Below are 18,341 nucleotides of genomic sequence, written 5' to 3'. Positions count from 1 at the left end.
CCCATCGCCAGCTGTTCGATCCCACAGAACTTTATTTTTAAAATGTTGTCAATGTCCTGAGATTGTTACCATGTTTGCTGTAATGTTAAGTTTGTTTTGTTATTCTGCCCTTTGGGGGACAAACATTAAAATATGATTAGAAAGAGGATTATTTTAGACCTTTACCTTGATTCTTGTTTTTTAGTCCCATTTCAGTGTTAAACTTGCAGGTCCATACATGTAAACATTTTAACAAAATAGACTAATAAATATTGTGTAACTAACATAAGAGTTTGCATGTGTAGTTACTTATTTTGTGTCATGATAACATAATCCCATTGGGAAAATTTAAGTCAACTTTAATCAAAAAGTACATGTAGCATGTAATCCAAATACAGTATTTAAGTTCTGAAAACATTTGACTTTTTAGTAGTTAGTTTAGTTTAGTTTATCAACTCAAAAAAGTTAAAGCAACTGATTGCCTCAATCATTTTAGTATCTACAACCTTATGGTTTCCAATGTAGCGGTATTCCTAACAATATGAGCTATCTCTTATACTGTACATGCATGGTTCTACATGTTGGCTGATGGGAAAAACATTTCCCCTTGGTATACAGGAAGAAACACTGAAGCTAAAGGACAGTCACAGTCCTGCCCACATCGATTGCTTGACAGGTGGTCTCTATTACTAAACGTCACATTAACGAGCAATACAGATGGAGGCAGAAACAAGCTTCTCATAACCCACCACTTAAAAACAGGCATTGTATGTAATGAAATGCAGCTTAAGAGACTCATTTTGTATTCGGAGCACTAATGACCACCTCCATCACCACCTCCACCAGCCATGTGTTTCTCTGAGAGCAACAGATAAATCTATTGTCCGATAATGAAGTTCATTTGGTCTGCGGTGGATTTATTATCCCCGGCATGATGAAAAGGAAAAATAAAACCCTGTATAGATCCAGCGTCAGCATTGCTTTCCCTCTGACCAATTATCACATCTTTTCATCTTGGTATAGGAAGAGTGGGCTGGTGGGTTTCAGCAATTTGCCTACATGCTACACATTATCCCCTCCCCCAACTAAACCCACTGCACTTCCGGCCTCACATTTCCAATCGATTAGAAGATGAGAGGGAGGAAAGAAGGCAAGAGAGACTCTTTCTCACACATCCTGCTCTCCGCAGGGGGGCTCTGGTCTGTGTGTGTGTGTGTGTGTGTGTGTGTGTGTGTGTGTGTGTGTGTGTGTGTGTGTGTGTGTGTGTGTGTGTGTGTGTATTCAATCGAGTGTGTGACCTGAATGCACAGGGAGTTGCAAATCAATACAGGCTGGATGAGTATTGGCAGGCTGTGATTAGAGACAGTCTGTCAAAGCCTTCAGTCATTTGTTCCTTCACAGAGCGGAGACAGACGGCGAGGAGGGGAACATGTCATCCTGTGTGTGTGTGTGTGTGTGTGTGTGTGTGTGTGTGTGTGTGTGTGTGTTTGTATATAGTCTGTGTGCATCTGTGTGTGACTTAAAGACAGTGATGGCAGTCGGCTGGCTGCTGCCTACTTTAAACAGCAGTCACGCAGAGTGAAAAATAAAAAAATCAATGAAAGTGTTGAGATTTCAGCAAGGAATGTAAATAAATGATTCTAATGTTCTAAAGGTTGTGTGTGTGTGTGTGTGTGTGTGTGTGTGTATCACAGGCTGCCCCTGCTGTCTTTTGTTATTGGATTACATCATCGCCTCATGTTACGACAATAAGCCTGTCAGCTACATTGACTGTCCATCCCCGCACCATATGATGTGTGTGTGTGTGTGTGTGTGTGTGTGTGCGTGTGTGCGTGCGTGCGTGCGTGTGTGTGTGTGTGTGAGAGAGGTCAGTCCAGGCCAGCTATACTGCTTAAGAACTTCACTGACAATCGTGAATGGGAAAAAGTGATTCAGCACCTGGCTGCAAAAAGACATTCCTCATCAAAGAAGCAAAGGGATCGATTAGCGGGTTTTATTTTTTAATGATGGAGCACTTATGCAGAAGGAAACCAGGCATCGCCCGCTTGCTCTACTGTTTGTGCTAATGCACTGCAACGTCTCACTGTGAGTCATCATCATAACCACTGTGTATGCTCATCTGTTCTCACAAACGGAGCACGTACATTATTATTGTTGGTCGAGTTTCCTGAAAGAACTTTCCTGGTGCCATTTGCAGTTAGCCTCATGTGCTCCAGGCCATTCCCATCAATGCAACGCTTAGGCTTATTTAGATTCTCGGAATGACTCTCTTGATGTGTTTCATACTCAACAAGAATCAATGAAGAATTGTACACGGGCTCCATCATTGACTTGTGTGTGTGTGCGAGTGCTAAGTGTGACATCGGATAATATCTAGTCTATTGAAATTGTACAATAACTGCCATTTTGCCGGATTGCGCTGTCTGTGGCACTAGCAACATGGCTACTTAAGCTCATGTTATTGGTGGTTGCCATGGGAATTTTTGTCACAGTAGGAGAAGCACAGGTGTAAATCGTGAAGTTAACGATGGCTGAGCTCCCATTGGGCGGCATGTCCTGGTATTGTGCATGTTGTCTCACACCACTCACTGGGATACTTTAATAGAACAGAGGCATCGTTAATGTTTTCAGTAACACCTGTGCATTTGCTGCTGTCCAAGTGTCTGCTGTCAGAATGGACTATAGCTGGAAACCTGTTGACCTTTCTCAAATGTATGGCTAATAAGTCTTAGCAAAAGTGCCACTGACAATGTTGTGGCATTTAAAGTATGAAACTGTTTTGGGGTAAAATATCAAAAGCTGGGCTACCTTGTAAAGATACTTTAACCTGTTATTCATTACACAGTGTTTATAACACATCACATTGTCCAAATATTAAGCCATACATATAGAAACAAAGTACACGAAAATAAAAGTCACATCTGCTGTATTTATCCAATTGAATGCAGATAAAGTTACAGACTTTGCTGCCAGGCTTAAAATACTGGTTGTTATATACGTTTTCACAAGAGCAGTCCAACAGTTAAGCATTGTGCTATTATTACATAATATTGTGGGACTCATGATTAGGGCTGGGTATCGTTAAGGACTTCGCGATACGATACGTATCACTGGTCACGATACGATATATCACGATATATTGCGTATCTTGATATATCACGATATATTGCGATAGTCCATAAACAAGTTGCCTTGTCAAACAGCACAATATATTGATAATTGCACAGACAAATGAAGTCAAAACTATTTCATTCACAACTTCCTTTACTATTTTCTTCCTTTTTTTTGGTTTTGGCATATGATCAAACACTGCTGCAGCTGCCATAACATCAAAATAACAAATCCAATTCACTCTTGTACTAACTGTACAGGACACAATGAAAATGAAAACACATCAGTGTGCTTTTGTGACACAGTGAATCTTAAGTGTTCTTATAAACAAAACTGATTTAACTTCAATAGTCAGTATCCTAGAGCGGGGGTCACTAACAGGCGGACCGCGGTCCGGGTCCGGACCCAGACGCCGTCCTATACGGACCCGGACCTGTAGTCAATCAATTATTTAAGTATTTAAAATTTTGACGGGGCGCTTCTATTTTGACCGGCGCAGCTTTTCTAGACTTTACGGTACTGGTTTAGCGAATCAGGAAATGCTTTCGAGTTAAGCCATCCCGCCTCCTGCTACTCAGGCAGCCAATCGAATCTGTGCATTCCCGGCTCAGGCTGGCTCACAGACAGAGACAGTGAGCGATCATGCGAGAGATGACAGAGAGAAGTGCAAGAATTACGAGAATTTCAGCGAAATAAATCAGATTAGAGTGAGAAAGACAGCGGGAGGAGAGTGAGAGACAGCTTTCTCTCTCGCTCGCCCGCTCGCTCACCGGCTCCGTGTGTCGCGAGCGAGTTAACGAGCGATCAACAGCTGAGTTTTTTCCTATTATTTACTATCTATGGTTTTTTCCCCTTTTGTAAGACTGGTGAAAACCGGTCAAGGTGCAATCATGTGGACTCTATTACCCTGATGTAGACCTATGTGTGAATGACACAGACATAAGATTGACATAATCACCAATCGCCAGCAGCACTGCATCTACTGCCCACAACAGCAACAGGAAAAACATTATTTAAAAAAAAAATTTGTATGTAGTTTCAATTATCTACATTTTAAGTTTTACATATTCTTAGTAATGGCAGAATTTATAAATACAGGTTAATTTTTTAGCAAGATATTTGGCAGTAGCCCCCACTAACATTAGCGAAAGCTAGTGGTCATCCGTCCCTCAGTCCAGTTATCTGGCTGCTAGCAAGTTATGTTGTTTTGTTAATTTTTCTATTCATCTTAACTATATTAAATGTTGACCTTTTCTTTTATTATTTTCCCCAGAATGCACCAGAATGCTCCGATTACATTCTAAAAACACAAAAAAAAATTACTGGGGGGAAACCCCCAGACCCCCCTACAGGGGTTTAGTTTCTGACATGTCACTTTTTCAGAGCTTTTCAAAATTGCAAAATAAAAATCCAGTATTAGACAAAGTGGGAGATTACTATGTTAAACAAACATAGTAGGTATAGTGAAGTTTAGAAATGATACATTGAAAATATTTCTCAAAATTATTTAATTTTTCAAAAATGAATTATATATTTTATCTTTATTTTAAGATTATTATTATATTTATTTTCACCATTTTATTTTTAAATGCAGCCCTTCTCTATGAAGAGATTAGTTTCAGTTGAGTCACTTAAATAATACATATATCTTCAGTATTATATATCTATAATTATTTAAAAGTGAGAATAAATATTGTTGAAATGTTTTTGAATTGTTCTTTCTATATTGATCTGACAGTCAGTTGTTAATTACATGCAGACGTTGATACAACTATTAGGCTACTTCACTATATATCACACTGAATCATAACGCAAGTTAGACATTATGATGTTCCGGACCTTTGCTTGAGGACATTTTCTCTAACTGGACCTATTTGAATTTTAGTTGAATACCCCTGTCCCAGAGGCTCAGGCCTGACAGCAGACATGGGTTTGAATCTGACCCGTGGTTGTTCTCTTCATTTCATTCCCTCTCTGCCCCATTTCATATTTGTATCTCTGCACTGTCAATAAAGCCTTGAAAAGCAAAAGCAAAAGCAAAAAAAAAAAAAAAAAAAAAATAATAATAAAAAAATCGATTTTTGGTTATAAAAATAGATACTGATATCGCGAAACTAAGTATCGCGATATATCGATATTTCGATTTTTTGACACAGCCCTACTCATGATAGAGAGTGAATTAAAGAAAAATTAAAAATCGATGCAGCATATCCAGAGATATCATTGCACATTCTTCTTCCTTGTCAAAGCCTACATTACCCACAATGCAACTCAACTGTAGCCAGGTAGATTGGCCATTTGGGTGTGTTATGCTTTTAGCTTGGGGCTGCTAGCCTCAAGCAGAGGATGAGGATCTGGCTACAAAGGTCTGGTAAGCTCACTTCTATGTCTAACTCAAGACCCCCAAAATCTTTTTCACTCTCAAACTTGTAGGCCAGTCTTCAGACCTAACCAACGCTGACTCAACTGACCAACTGACATCACCCGAGGCGCTGGGATCAGATTTTTACCTGTGGTTTGGTCTCCTCCTCGTCTTTGTAGAAGAAGAGCTGGTCTGAGCGCAGCACGAACCATCGGAGCTGCCAGTTCTTCATGATGCTGCGCTGCTTCTTCAGCCAGCCGGCCTTCAGCGCCCCCTCCTGTAGGCTGGGGGAGGCAGGCCGGATTGGGCCCCGCGACACCTCACCCATCACCATGCTCTTGGACCGGGCTGCAAACACACACACACACACACACACACACACACACACACACAAACAAACATAAAGCATTTGTATTCTGGGTATAAGGCGATTGGTTTGTGGGCTAAAGGGCATAGACTCTGGTTGCTTCTGCTTGATTTACTATATTCCCTCCATTTCTCTGGCTGGTGTCTTTTCATTTTCTCCCCAATAGAAGCTTGTGTTATCCCTCACTCTGTATGCTGTGTGTGCGCATACACACACACACACACACACATACAAACACACACTGATGCTCTATCCAGGCTCTTCAGTCATAAAAACACACACAACCTTCTGCCCCGGGCTGCATCGTCTTTAGATGAAGGGGGGAGCGCCACTGCACAGAGGCAGCAGGCTCAAATAATAACAGAAAGCAGATAAAACAGAGACCGCAAAGGGGGAATACACACACACAATCACACACACACACACACACACACACACACACACACACACACACACACACAGTTACACATAGCCTCAGGTGACAGGGATCACCAACCCCCCCGCCCCCCCCTTTTTCATTTTCCGAGGTCCTTGCAAGAGACTTATTGTGTGCTGCCACGGCCCCAATAGAATAGCAGAGGCTTTTAAGCAGAGATAATAAGACCACATGGGACTGAGTGAGTGACTGGCTGGCTGGCTGGATCATTTTCAACAAAACGTGTGCAATCTGAGCTCAGTCAAGGACACGTTGAAAAGGCTTGTTTTACAGCCGTGTCTCAATGCGACATCAGGTCTGACCCCAGCTGAGCTTTTCTTATTATCCTTGTACGACATCTGCTTTGAGAAAAAAAGGAAGATAATACTGGCGACGTGTCATTTTCAACCATATTTGATCATACTATATATCAGCTGTCACTTTGACATGACTGGTGTTAATACAGAAGACTGTCGCAAAGTGTACTGTTAGCTGTCAGTGTTGTGTTTTTTTAATATGAGATATGGCTACAAGAAAGAAAAAGCATGTTTATTTTTTTGTAAGCATCAGTTGAGGATAAATTATGCTACACCCTTACAAGACAGATTTCAAGGTTTCGTACAGATGGGTAAAAGGCAACAGGGCTACAGCCAGGGAGATATATAGGCAAGGCAATGCGATTTGATCATGTATAATTTATAGAAATCAATTGTGCAGACATCCTCCCTGCTGGTGTTCGTCTTGGGCCACACACAAACACATACACACACACACACACACACACACACACACACACACACACACACACACACACACATGATCAATGTTCAGACAGTGCGTAGGGCAGACGGGGATGGATGAATGGGCAGGGGGAGGAAAATCAATGTTGATTCTTTTTGATTGTCTCATCTCTCCCTCTACAGCGAAAAACTATAGCCTAAAGGACACAGGCTTTCTGCAGAGCCTGTTGAGCCTCAGAGATGTGTAAGATAAAGAATGGACTGATTATTATTTTTGAAAAAGGTGTACAATTTGGGACCAGGATAACAAAGCTTATTTTGGTCACTTTGGGGACATTATTATCTCTCCCTTTTATCTCGGTTTTGGTCTCCTCCAATTCTCTTGCTGTTTAAAGTTCTTCTATGATCACCAGTTAGTCACTTAATTCAGCGGTCTGTTTGTTTGTGTGCTGTGCGGGTGGCATAAAACGGGTTTATCATTGATGGAAGCGGTAAAACTGAATCAAACAATGAGCTTAAAGATGCTAAAAAACATCCGTAGAGCTGAGGGGAACTGCTATTGATGAGTAGAGCTTAAGTGTCACCTTAAATCTTCAAATATCCAATAGTCTTCCATGTGGTGTATGTGAGTGTGATAATGGTCATGTTTTTATAGCCAGACATTGTTCAATCTTCATTTTTTCCATTCTCTCTCTCTCTCTCTCTCCTCCCGCTCCTCTTCTACCTTGGCTTTCCTCTCGAATCCAAACTGTTAATTCCAGTCTCCATTTCTCTTACTATGACTCACTCTGATTGTCCTCTCCTGTCCCTCCGCACGCTCTGCATGTCTGAATGAAATGCTCTGTTATTACTGACAGCACACACACACACACACACACACACACACACACACACACACACACACACACACACACACACACACACACACACACACACACACACACACACACACACACACACACACACACACACACACACACACACACACACACACACACACACACACACACACACACACACACACACACACACACACACACACACACACACACACACACACACACACGGATCCTTCTTTTCATCCCTGGCCCCTCATTTAGGCAGTTTTTGTCTAGTAAATGAGTTATTGGGTTAGAGGCACATTTCCCTGAGCCAGTTTTAAAATATAATTATTTCTAGCATTTTTGAGAACAATGTAATATTTTTTTTAAAACATTGCAATGCAGTCTTAATTGCATTTTAAATTTGGGTAATGCATTACAGTGGTTGCACTACAGTATGTCTAAAATTCAAACCTCTGCATATTCAATGTCAGGTTTGAATTATCTGTCATGATACAATTGTTGGTGTTTCTACTGGCTTTCCACCGCCTGCATCTTTAAATACTCCTTCCTAAAATTCGATTTACTTTCAAGCTATACTGTATCTCCCATGAAGAATTCAGGGTCATTACAACAACAACACTTGATCGCACATGGATTTTATTCCTTCTGATGTCCAGGTTTTTTCTTAGCAGTAAAATCAACTGAAACTGAAACATTTCTTGGGCGCTTCTTCAGATTTTTTTAAGCTCTTGTGCCAGTGTCAGGGGGGCGAGAACAGTCTGTAAATGCTGCCATACTGAGAAATACAGAGTTTTTTTTAAAGCTGACACACTTAATCATCTTTGTGTCAACTCGTTTGACTATGGTTTCGATGTAACCAACATTAATTTACATGAAAAAGTTACGCACTATAGCTTTAAAGATTGTACTTCAAACTGAAAACCTTTCTGCTTCTCCCCAGGTACATTTCATTTGGTATAGTTTAAACATTATGGAGAGACAAAGTGTCTCGTGTGATCAACAGCTGCGTGAAATGAGCCTTAAAACCCTGAACTGGGTGTTTCTTTCCATCCTAACACCGGCTAAAAAGTGGCTCTCCTCCACCTTCCATGTCCTCCCTCTGTTTTTTGCTCACCACATCACGTCGCCTCCTGTCTTTCCATCCGTCCTCACCCTGCCAATGTTAGCATAAAAGAGCACCACTGTTTGACACATCAGCTGTCTGGATCACAGACTGGAGTGGAACATACACTGGCCTATGATTCACGCCTGACTCACAACAATTGTGTGTGTGTGAATGTGAATGTGAGTGCGCCAAGGCCGACTACCCACCGAGCCAATTTGGACCTTCTGCCACCGAGTGATTCAGACCTTCCTTGGCTTGGGTGGTGCTGCTCTGTGGTCACTCCTACAACTATGGCTAACTTCAATGGCTAAAAAAGGGGGCTTCTTTACGGTAACAGTGAACTTTATGCATAATCACTGCAATTCCAGTAAACAGACAGCGTAATTGTGGCTCATTCATATACAGTAGATAGTATTTAGGGCAGGGCTGAGTCAAAAAATAGGTGGCTTGGCATCTGTGCACAGATGTACAGTAGGCCCACATTTGTTTAGCATGACGTACCCCCCTGGTAGTGTATGTAAATTGGTTTGTGTGTCCTGCCATTTCAAGGTTATGGATGAATAATTCTAGGTATAGACCTCAATATCCAGGAATACCAGATGGACTGGTACATAGACGTCGATTACGGGGGGGATGGGGGGTACATGTACCCCCCACTTTTCGTCAAGACTCATTTTGTACCCCCCACTTTTTAAGCCGGACATGGAGTGCGTCCAGCCGTATTAAAACACAGCGTCAAGGTCTCTCTCTCTCTCTCTCTCTCCCTCTCTCTCTCTGTGCGCGCGCGCGCGACCGTGATTGGCCGCCGCCTATCCTTGTTTCGGCACTAGTAGGCTTAGACCGTAAACTTTTTTTAAATAGCACAACAGCAGTGGATACCAACGACAAAACAGTGAACATGCTCCGAAGTCTCCGCTAGTTTGCACACCAGAGAAGACTGATGCATTTCAATCAGCAGCAGAGAGACAACGGCGAGTGTCCCGTTGTGAAGTGTAAACTGTAGGGATTACCATCCTCTATGCCCACTAATGACTGTAAATGTAGCGGACACTAACAGCAGCTTGTGTCGCGGCACATGGATACTGACGATGTTGTTTATCAAGAATTATTACATGGCACTTTGAGAATCCTATGTAAATCACAGCATTCTACAGGTCTGTTATTTCCAGCAAGACAGACCGCTGTCAAGGGCCGTTGCTAAGGACCTACGTCACAGTTTTGATGGATAGACGTCCACAAACAGGGCTACTACTCGTTCAGAAAACAATGGAATACTTTTTCAACATGACTTTGCATGTATCAGGAGAGCAGGGAACACAGGAGTCATGGTTAATGTCCGACAGGACTCCAGTCAACACGACGTGAGTAGGCTACTTTGGCCGCATATTGACAGTTAGACAGTAACTTCAGGCTGCAGCCTGCAATGTAACTGTTCCGCAGTCATTTTCTTCGTGAATTGTGTTATTTATGTTGGGGGATGATGCTTGTTAGCTAGATGGAGCTCTTGTTAAACATATTGGCCGATTACAATTATTATTTGTACAGTGTGCGAGTCTTGAGTTGTGTTAGCAAAACAGTAGCTCTAGCTAACAGCTGAGCCGGAGCCTCCGGTCAGCTGAAGCAGACAGTCTAGCGGGGCGAGCAGACTATTCCCCCGTTACTAGGTCGTATCCTTGGTCGTTCCTATTTACTGGTGTATTAAACTACGTTTTCATTACATAAGAACCTAGTGGGTTTGCAATGACTATTCCAGTTGTTAGACAAGGTCTCAGGGTTGCTGGGGAAACGAGTTGTTTTTTGTTAAACTCTTCTAGGTTGGCCGCAGCTTGACATAGTAACCGTTGCTACTGAGTGAGTTCCGACCGTGTAGCGGACTGTTTTTGGCTGTTAAAACCATAAAAACAACATGTTGCTAAAATTAATTGCTGCTTTTTTGTAGTAGCCATGTAATAAGCGGGATAAAGTATGTGTCACAACAATATTACTCCGCCTCGGTCTCCATGGCAACCTAGCTAGTAGTACCGACCTGATGTATGCTACTAGCTAGGTTGCCATGGAGACCGAGGCGGAGTAATATTGTTGTGTGACAGTCCAGCCGTGCTTCGGCTCGATTTGAGCACGGTCAAAATGCCTGTCAGACATCAGTGTTTTGTATACATTTTATTCATTAGTGAGCGGGTATGCCGTCTTTCAGAACCGTTCATTACCTGCACTAAAGAGAAAAAAAGATGTTTCCTCATTGTCCCCCCCACTTTTGAAAATGCACTCCAGCTTGCCTGTTTGTCCCCCCCACTTGTTTAGCCAAATCGACGTCCATGGACTGGTAAATCATTCAGTCATCAGCTCATACATGATATCATCACAGACGTTTGTGTGTGTGTGTGTTGGTGGGGGGATGAAAAGCATGCCATTTAAAAAAAAACTTGAGCCTGTGGTCCAAATGGAGAATGCTAGCGTAGCTTATAAACTGTTCTGCACCATTCAGATTAATTTCATATCCTCTGCCAAAGCGTTTTCTAGATAGTTATGAGGGAGAATTGTGTGGTAGGGATATGTCTTTTTAATAAACTATAAAATATCCCCATTAGAGAAAATAGCTAGTTTGGGAGAGCCATTTTTTTTTCAATCCTGTGAACAGAATGGCACTGTACAGACAAAAATAGAAAGGATCTCTAGAAATGATTGTGACTGACGGGCATTAGCACATTTCCAGCTTGCTATAGTGTTAGCAGTTGACTCGCAAATTACAGTTGTTCAGCAACAAGCACTGCAAGTAGTCTCTGTCTAGTCAAGTCGTGAGCGCCCAGATCGGAAAGACAGGCAGTTGGTTTTCACTTAGGCCTATGTCAAGATCAATCATGATGTTTATTCACAACAACAGCTGAATTTGCTTAATTTTGCTCCACCCCCTAAGTAGACAAACCACTCACCATGGCTATATAAAGGAAAATGTTCTAATGCACCTGAAATTCGCTTCCCGACAATCTGGCCCAATAGTTAGCCATGTTTATGCTGGTTCAGTCTGTCACTGGAATTGACAAATCAGTATTGAAGTTTACACTCTGTCCAGTGTCATGTCTATGCAAGTAATGTTACAAACGTGATCAAATGGATATGTCCAGACCGGAATCAAAACCCAAGTGGTGTGTAGCACAGGAGGGGGCATTACATTCTCACACACGTATTCCTGAGCACAGACACTCTCGGCGCCTGTAATGTCACTCAATGCAGTATATTTATCATCAGCAGGAAATGGAGGCATGGCTCTTATGCGCATCAGTGAGGATCCCATCCATAAGCATTAGCAAGACGGACGGGTACTCCACAATAGAAAGAAAATACTACATGCCTTAAACACACACACACACACACACACACACACACACACACACACACACACACACACACACACACACACACACACACACACACACACACACACACACACACACACACACACACACACACACACACACACACACACACACACACACACACACACACACACACACACACACACACACACACACACACACACACACACACACACACACACACACACACACACACACACACACACACACACACACGGAATTCAATTTCATTAATCTGGTTGTTGTGCAGTGATTTATGGCTTGTGCAAAAAAGGCATAGAGAGTTACAGGTGCATCAGAGCATAACTTCCAGTTAGCCTATCAGGGTTGATTAATGTGTTAACCATTATGTGTATGTGTGTGTGCGTGTGTGTGTGTGTGTGTGTGTGAGGGTGTGTGCCTTGCCTGACAAAACGGAGGTGTGGCCAGTAACATACAGCCCATATGTGAGAGCTGCAATGGAGCAGATCTGCAGCAGCGTTTGTGTGTGTGTGTGTGTGTGTGTGTGTGTGTGTGTGTGTGTGTGTGTGTGTGTGTGCATGTCTGTTCATTTGTGTGCATGTTATCATCTCCACATGCTCATTACCTGAGAGTGTCAGTGTGTGAATGTTTTATCTATGCGGCATGCTCTCTCACAGTATCTCATGGTGAGGGTATTCATATGCCTTACATTGGGAGGACTTTGATCACAAAACCATGGTAACCACGATCAAAAAGAGACAGCAAGGGAATGAAGCAGCTGATATGTGGGCAATTAAAGCTGCTTCCAGATTACTGGTGCCAGCAGAAGAAAAATGGCCTTTCGCAGTTTCTTATATGTAACTGGTTTTGGCCGTTACTGAAGCACAGTTGTTGATTTTCTGTATGAAATGTTGATACTGATTCCTAGTAAGAAGGAATATACATAACTACTGCCATCCTAGAATTGATAGCAAATTGCATCTACAGGGGCATTGCAAATTAAGAGCTGCTCTAGAGAGCTTTGCATAAATGGACCTCAGGGGCAGATTTAAATAGCCTAATAAACTGGGAAAATTATCATAGTACAACATTTTGAGGTATTTGCTCATTTGCTTTCTTGGTTGGATGAGAAAAAGGAATGCCGATTTCGTACCTACGTATTTGCTTAATATGAGGCTAGAGGCAGAAAAAGATTAGCAGAAATATTTATTAAATTTTTTTTGTAAAGAATAAACAAACAAGATACAATGTACTCATAACTTAAGTGGTACAGACTTTCAGACTTCATGCGAAGCTGAGCTGTCCGTCAGTTTGCTTTTGCTACGTTTATAGCATAGAAACATTACAGTGTCCCTCTACTCAGCTAACTCTAGCTAAGGAACACGAATAAGTGTTTCCCCCAAATATTCAAGTGTAGCTTAGTGAAACTTGGCTAATTTAGCAGTCTACAAGCTAAAAAAACAATGCAATGTAGCCATTTTAAATAGGCAGCTTAGATAGAAAACAAGCTATTTGTCCAAATTCCAAGTATAGCCTAATCTAGCATATGTAAACTAGTTAGTTTGTCCACTGACCTTCTAGCATTATGAATGCAGCAGCCATAAACGATCAATACAAATTAAATCAATGACATTTATATTATTGATTCATGTTGTGAGTGTCCTATTTGACATTTTACTTAATCCCCCAAAAACGGTTCAGTCGTCTAAAATGTCAGGAAAGGATCACTGGTCAGCGTTGTGTGTCCCTCTCTTGACCTCCGTTAACCTCAGCTGGGTCTGCGCTGCACTATTATATCTGTCACATGCCCGTTTATTCACGGGCTTCATGCAACAAATGTGACGGCGTCATCAGCGAAGCACCAATTTAGTGAAGGCACGAAGGGAAAGCTTCTCAAGCAGATTCACAGAGTTGCTTTGATCTCTGTTGCATTTTTCCTTTTTTAAATGAATGTTTTGTATGTTTTGGCCTTGTGTAAATACACTAGGAACCTGATTTCTCACCTAATGAATGACAATATGACCTTAATGCCACTAAACCATGCATGGTCATTAACATCATTGGAAAGCAGCTTGAATGTGATGTTGTAATCAATGATGTGCTGATTTACAAAAATGTACACAGTGGCACACGCTTACTCATCAAGCCAGTTGAATCTGTTCTGCCTTCCTAATGTATGCAAACACACATTTAATCCACTTTGCTACCAATTTCATGCCGCTCCAGCATGAGGATTTGCACATCACTCTCCTATTCTTGGGAACTATTCATTTCATCTTAATCAGATCCAGCTGTATAATTGCCGTCATGGAGATTAGTGCCAAAGAAAGAGGGAAGGAAGGAAGGAAGGACACACATAGTGGCACACACGGACATATTAATCCATCCTTCCATGCCACACACACATACTGTACATGTACGACACACACACACACACACACACACACACACAAACAAGCAGCGGCAGCAGCTGACAGCAGCCTGATAGTGCGGAGCGCTGCAGTGAGGAAACTAGAGATGCTGCGCGCTCCCCTCTTAATAGAATTCACACCGGCAGCCTCGGCCAGCTGTAGTAGAATAATGCTAATGTGTACGGGAGTACACTCTCTTGCGTGGGCAGACCAGCCGCTTCATTCAGAAATACAGCAGCCTATGTGACTGTGGCTGTGGAAGGAAAATGGGTGGAGTGGATACAAAAAGTGATTCTGGAAATATATTGTCATTGAAAACCAGAATTACAGGTGGAAAAAAAAACACCTCATCTGTAAAAGTGCAGGTCAAAGTCCAGATAAAGCCACTGCATCACACATACATCCATCATCTAACCTGAGGAACTCCCAGCACAGTTGATGTCAGGTGTCACACTGTGTCACCATGGAGTTATGGATGAATGAGCGGCTACAGCAGCAGGTATAGGCTATATACTAGCTACTGCAGATGTGGAAGGCAGAGCAAACAAACATAATAATAAACCATGGTCCTACCTCTCCTGGTCTGTCTGATCTTTGGGCTCAGCATGGCTGTCATCGCTCGTCCGCACTATCTCCTTCTCCTTTGCATGTTCGTGTACATCCACCACGCACCCCACCCCTGTGTCTCTCAGCCTCTTGCCTCTGCGCGTCTCTCTGCCTCTCTCCTTTTCCTCTCCTCCTCCTGACCTTCTGCAGTGCGACCGGCAGCTAGGGGGTTGGGTGAACAGGGGAGGAGAATGGAAAGAGAAGGAGGAGGAGGAGGAGGAGGAGGAGGAACTACCCCTCTACCCACTCTCTTTTTTTTCCAGCGCACACGCCCAGTGGCCTCCAACCCTCCCTCTTACATTATTCATAGCGTTTACATCCGCCCGGGGTAGATGGAGGAGAGAGGGGAAATTTGGGAAAAGGATCTCCCAAGGACCGGACCAGCTAACATATGCTATTTTTTTAAAGTGTTGTTATTTTTCTGCAATAAGTGCCTTTAGAAAAGAAAAGAAACATATCTGTATGTTAATAATGGGGGAGGGGATGGTTCATCTGGCAGGTGTCTCCTCCCTCAGCATGTAATTAAGCTGTAGAGGTCCTCAGCTTGTCTCCACCTCCTTTCCTTAATCACACATTTTCCACCCATCCTTCATCTTCTTTCTTTCTCTCTCTTGGTCTCCTTTTAAAAAAATCTATTCTCATCCTCTTCTCCCCCTCTCCACAGTTTCCTTTTAATTCGACCGTACATCCGCCATTCTCCGCTCTCTTTTTTAGTTCCACTTAATGACTTTCCTTAATGACTTTTGCCTATGCCACTCGTCTTGGCCATAGGAACGATGCTGCCTTCAGTTCTAAGTCAAACGTGGGAAATTCCCAGCTCGTACAGTATAGCCCTAGTCGTAATTACATCCTCCAGGCATTCCAGTGGCACAACCAGGGGAGGCAAAATACTGTTCCCACCTTCTATCAGACAATGTCATGTCGCCTGGAGCTACACTGGCCTGTAATTGACACAAGAAAAAGAGTAGGAGTGTGGCAAGAGGGATTTGGAGACATGTTCAGACTGGCACCTGATTTTGATGTACATACAATTGTAGTTGTATTTCATTTTAAGTAGTTTTAAGTATATAAATACAAATAGTTATTGTCTTTTTTTGGAATTGGAATTTGTATGTCTTCTGAGCATTCCAAGGGTACAGCTGTGGCCATGTTTTGTGTTTCTAGTGGTTGGCTTATTTATAGCCAACCTCAATGGTGCAAACCATTTTAAACCATAACCAGTTTAGTATGCTGTAGAAATAGCCTAGGTAATTAAAAACAAACACAACAACAGAAACAGCATGTGAAAAAACTAAATAGATAAAAACAAAACACTACTCTGGCTAGAAGGGATGCATGCAATACAAAAGTCATTCAAAAGTGAGTGAATATTTTTTTCATAGTTTCCCTAAACAAAATGAACACTAAACGCCACCATACAAATTTTGGAATATAAAAATGTGATCCATCATCTTTATTAACATGCCAAGACACTGGTGCAGGACCTCAATAAACACCAGCTACATGTTTCAGTTGTTGATTGGGTAACACTTTACAATAAGGTACACAAAAAAAGAGTAGATTGATACTGCTAAGAAAAAACCTGGACGTACAGCAGATGGAATAAAATCCATGCCTGATCACTAAAGGCTTACTTTGTGTAGATGTGTTGTTGTAATTACTCTAAATTTGTCATGGGGGAGACAAAAGTTACACACTATAGCTTTAAGAGAAACATTTAATTGTCTAGTGAACAAAAAGTCAACAGAGACTTTATGATGGAGTTCCCTGCATGAAATTGTGCTCTCCAGGGCTGTTTCTTTGCATTTTCCCTGAAAGGCAGCGTCAGACCTATGCTGTTGGCAGCTGTGCTACAGCAGCCGGGCTTCCCTCCTCCTCCAGTGTTCTGAGGATAATGGCCTTAAGTCCTGCACTGCAATTGAATCAGAGCTTGCCCCAAGTCAACCACAGCTGCTCTTATTACAGAGCAAAGAGGGAGAGACGCAGAGGGGTTTGACTAGTGTGTGTGTGTGTGTGTGTGTGTGTGTTTGTGCCAACAATCAGTTAAAATGAAGCAGCAAATGCAAAGATAGCTTGCACATGAAGTAAAACAAAAGAGAGACAAAATGGGGCTGACATAAACATAGATAGGGGTCACGCCAGTTGAAATGGAAGAGAAAAAGAGGGTCACACACACTGATAAGAAACCAAGATGAAGCATAGCGAGGGAGGTGTGACACACAAACACACAAACACGCCGTGAAGCCAAAATGACAGAGCAATGAAAAAGGCCTTCTGTGCCAGTGTTTGGTTTAAGACTGAGGTTAACTGAAAGCGATGTGGCCACATCATGCTGGGTGTGGCTCTGGATTTTTATTTCCCACCACAGAGTGGGATGTTGAACAAAAGAAACAGGGACATGAAGGTGAGAAGAGGAGCTATTATGGACTCACAGGCTGGATGTTACACTTGAGCCACTGTGTACACTTCCCTGGAACCACAACGAGCATCTATGCCGATTTCAGTTGCATTCAATACGCTATATTACGATATGTATAGAGGAGAATAGACTGTGTAATTTTTGTGAGCTCAATGAAACTGAAAATGAAATTAATTTTATATTGCCAGTTTTATCATGATTTGCGACTAAGGTTATTCAAGAAAGTCAATGTAAAAGAAGTTCATCATATGTGTGATACAGATATGTTAGCTTGGCTATTCAAATAAGGAACGTTTGTGATTGCTGACTTTATTGAAAAGGCATGGGCTTAGAGAAATATGTCATATGTTTATATTTAGTGTGTTTATCCGGTGCTGGATGAATTGTATTATATTGTATAGTGTATTGTGATTGTGTATGTACTACACATTTTGTGTAGTTATATCTGTGTCTTGTAATCCTGTGTGGGATGGGCCACTTGTGTGGCATGACACGAAAATAAACATCATCAATCAATCCAATGTATCATGTAATAATGAGATAGTGATTGATCACGCTAAACGAGATAGTCCTCACTTTTTAACATGAAAGAAATGCAGGCATTTCACGTTATAACAAGATAAAAGCTTATTACCTTATAACTTAA

At 42.0% G+C, this 18,341-nt stretch overlaps 1 protein-coding gene across 1 annotated transcript in view; it reads right to left on the bottom strand.

The window, feature by feature from the left end:
- The window catches only part of arhgap22b (Rho GTPase activating protein 22b), a gene marked incomplete at its 3' end in the record, with an annotated part of 32,982 nt that extends 17,646 nt beyond the window's left edge, over window positions 1-15,336 (bottom strand). The window contains exons 1-2 of the mRNA XM_080049258.1: window positions 15,244-15,336; window positions 5,601-5,800 (exon numbers count right to left, since the gene is read on the bottom strand). Coding sequence (XP_079905384.1) covers window positions 5,601-5,800; window positions 15,244-15,286 — 243 coding nt within the window. The 5' untranslated portion in view covers window positions 15,287-15,336. The remainder of the gene's footprint in view (window positions 1-5,600; window positions 5,801-15,243) is intronic.
- Window positions 15,337-18,341: the final 3,005 nt, after the last annotated feature.

This window comes from Ammodytes marinus (genome assembly GCF_949987685.1).
Source record: "Ammodytes marinus genome assembly, chromosome: 20".
NCBI lineage: Eukaryota > Metazoa > Chordata > Actinopteri > Uranoscopiformes > Ammodytidae > Ammodytes > Ammodytes marinus.
The sequence above is the reverse complement of the archived record's forward strand: the minus strand, read 5'-3'. Positions and strand labels throughout refer to the sequence as shown.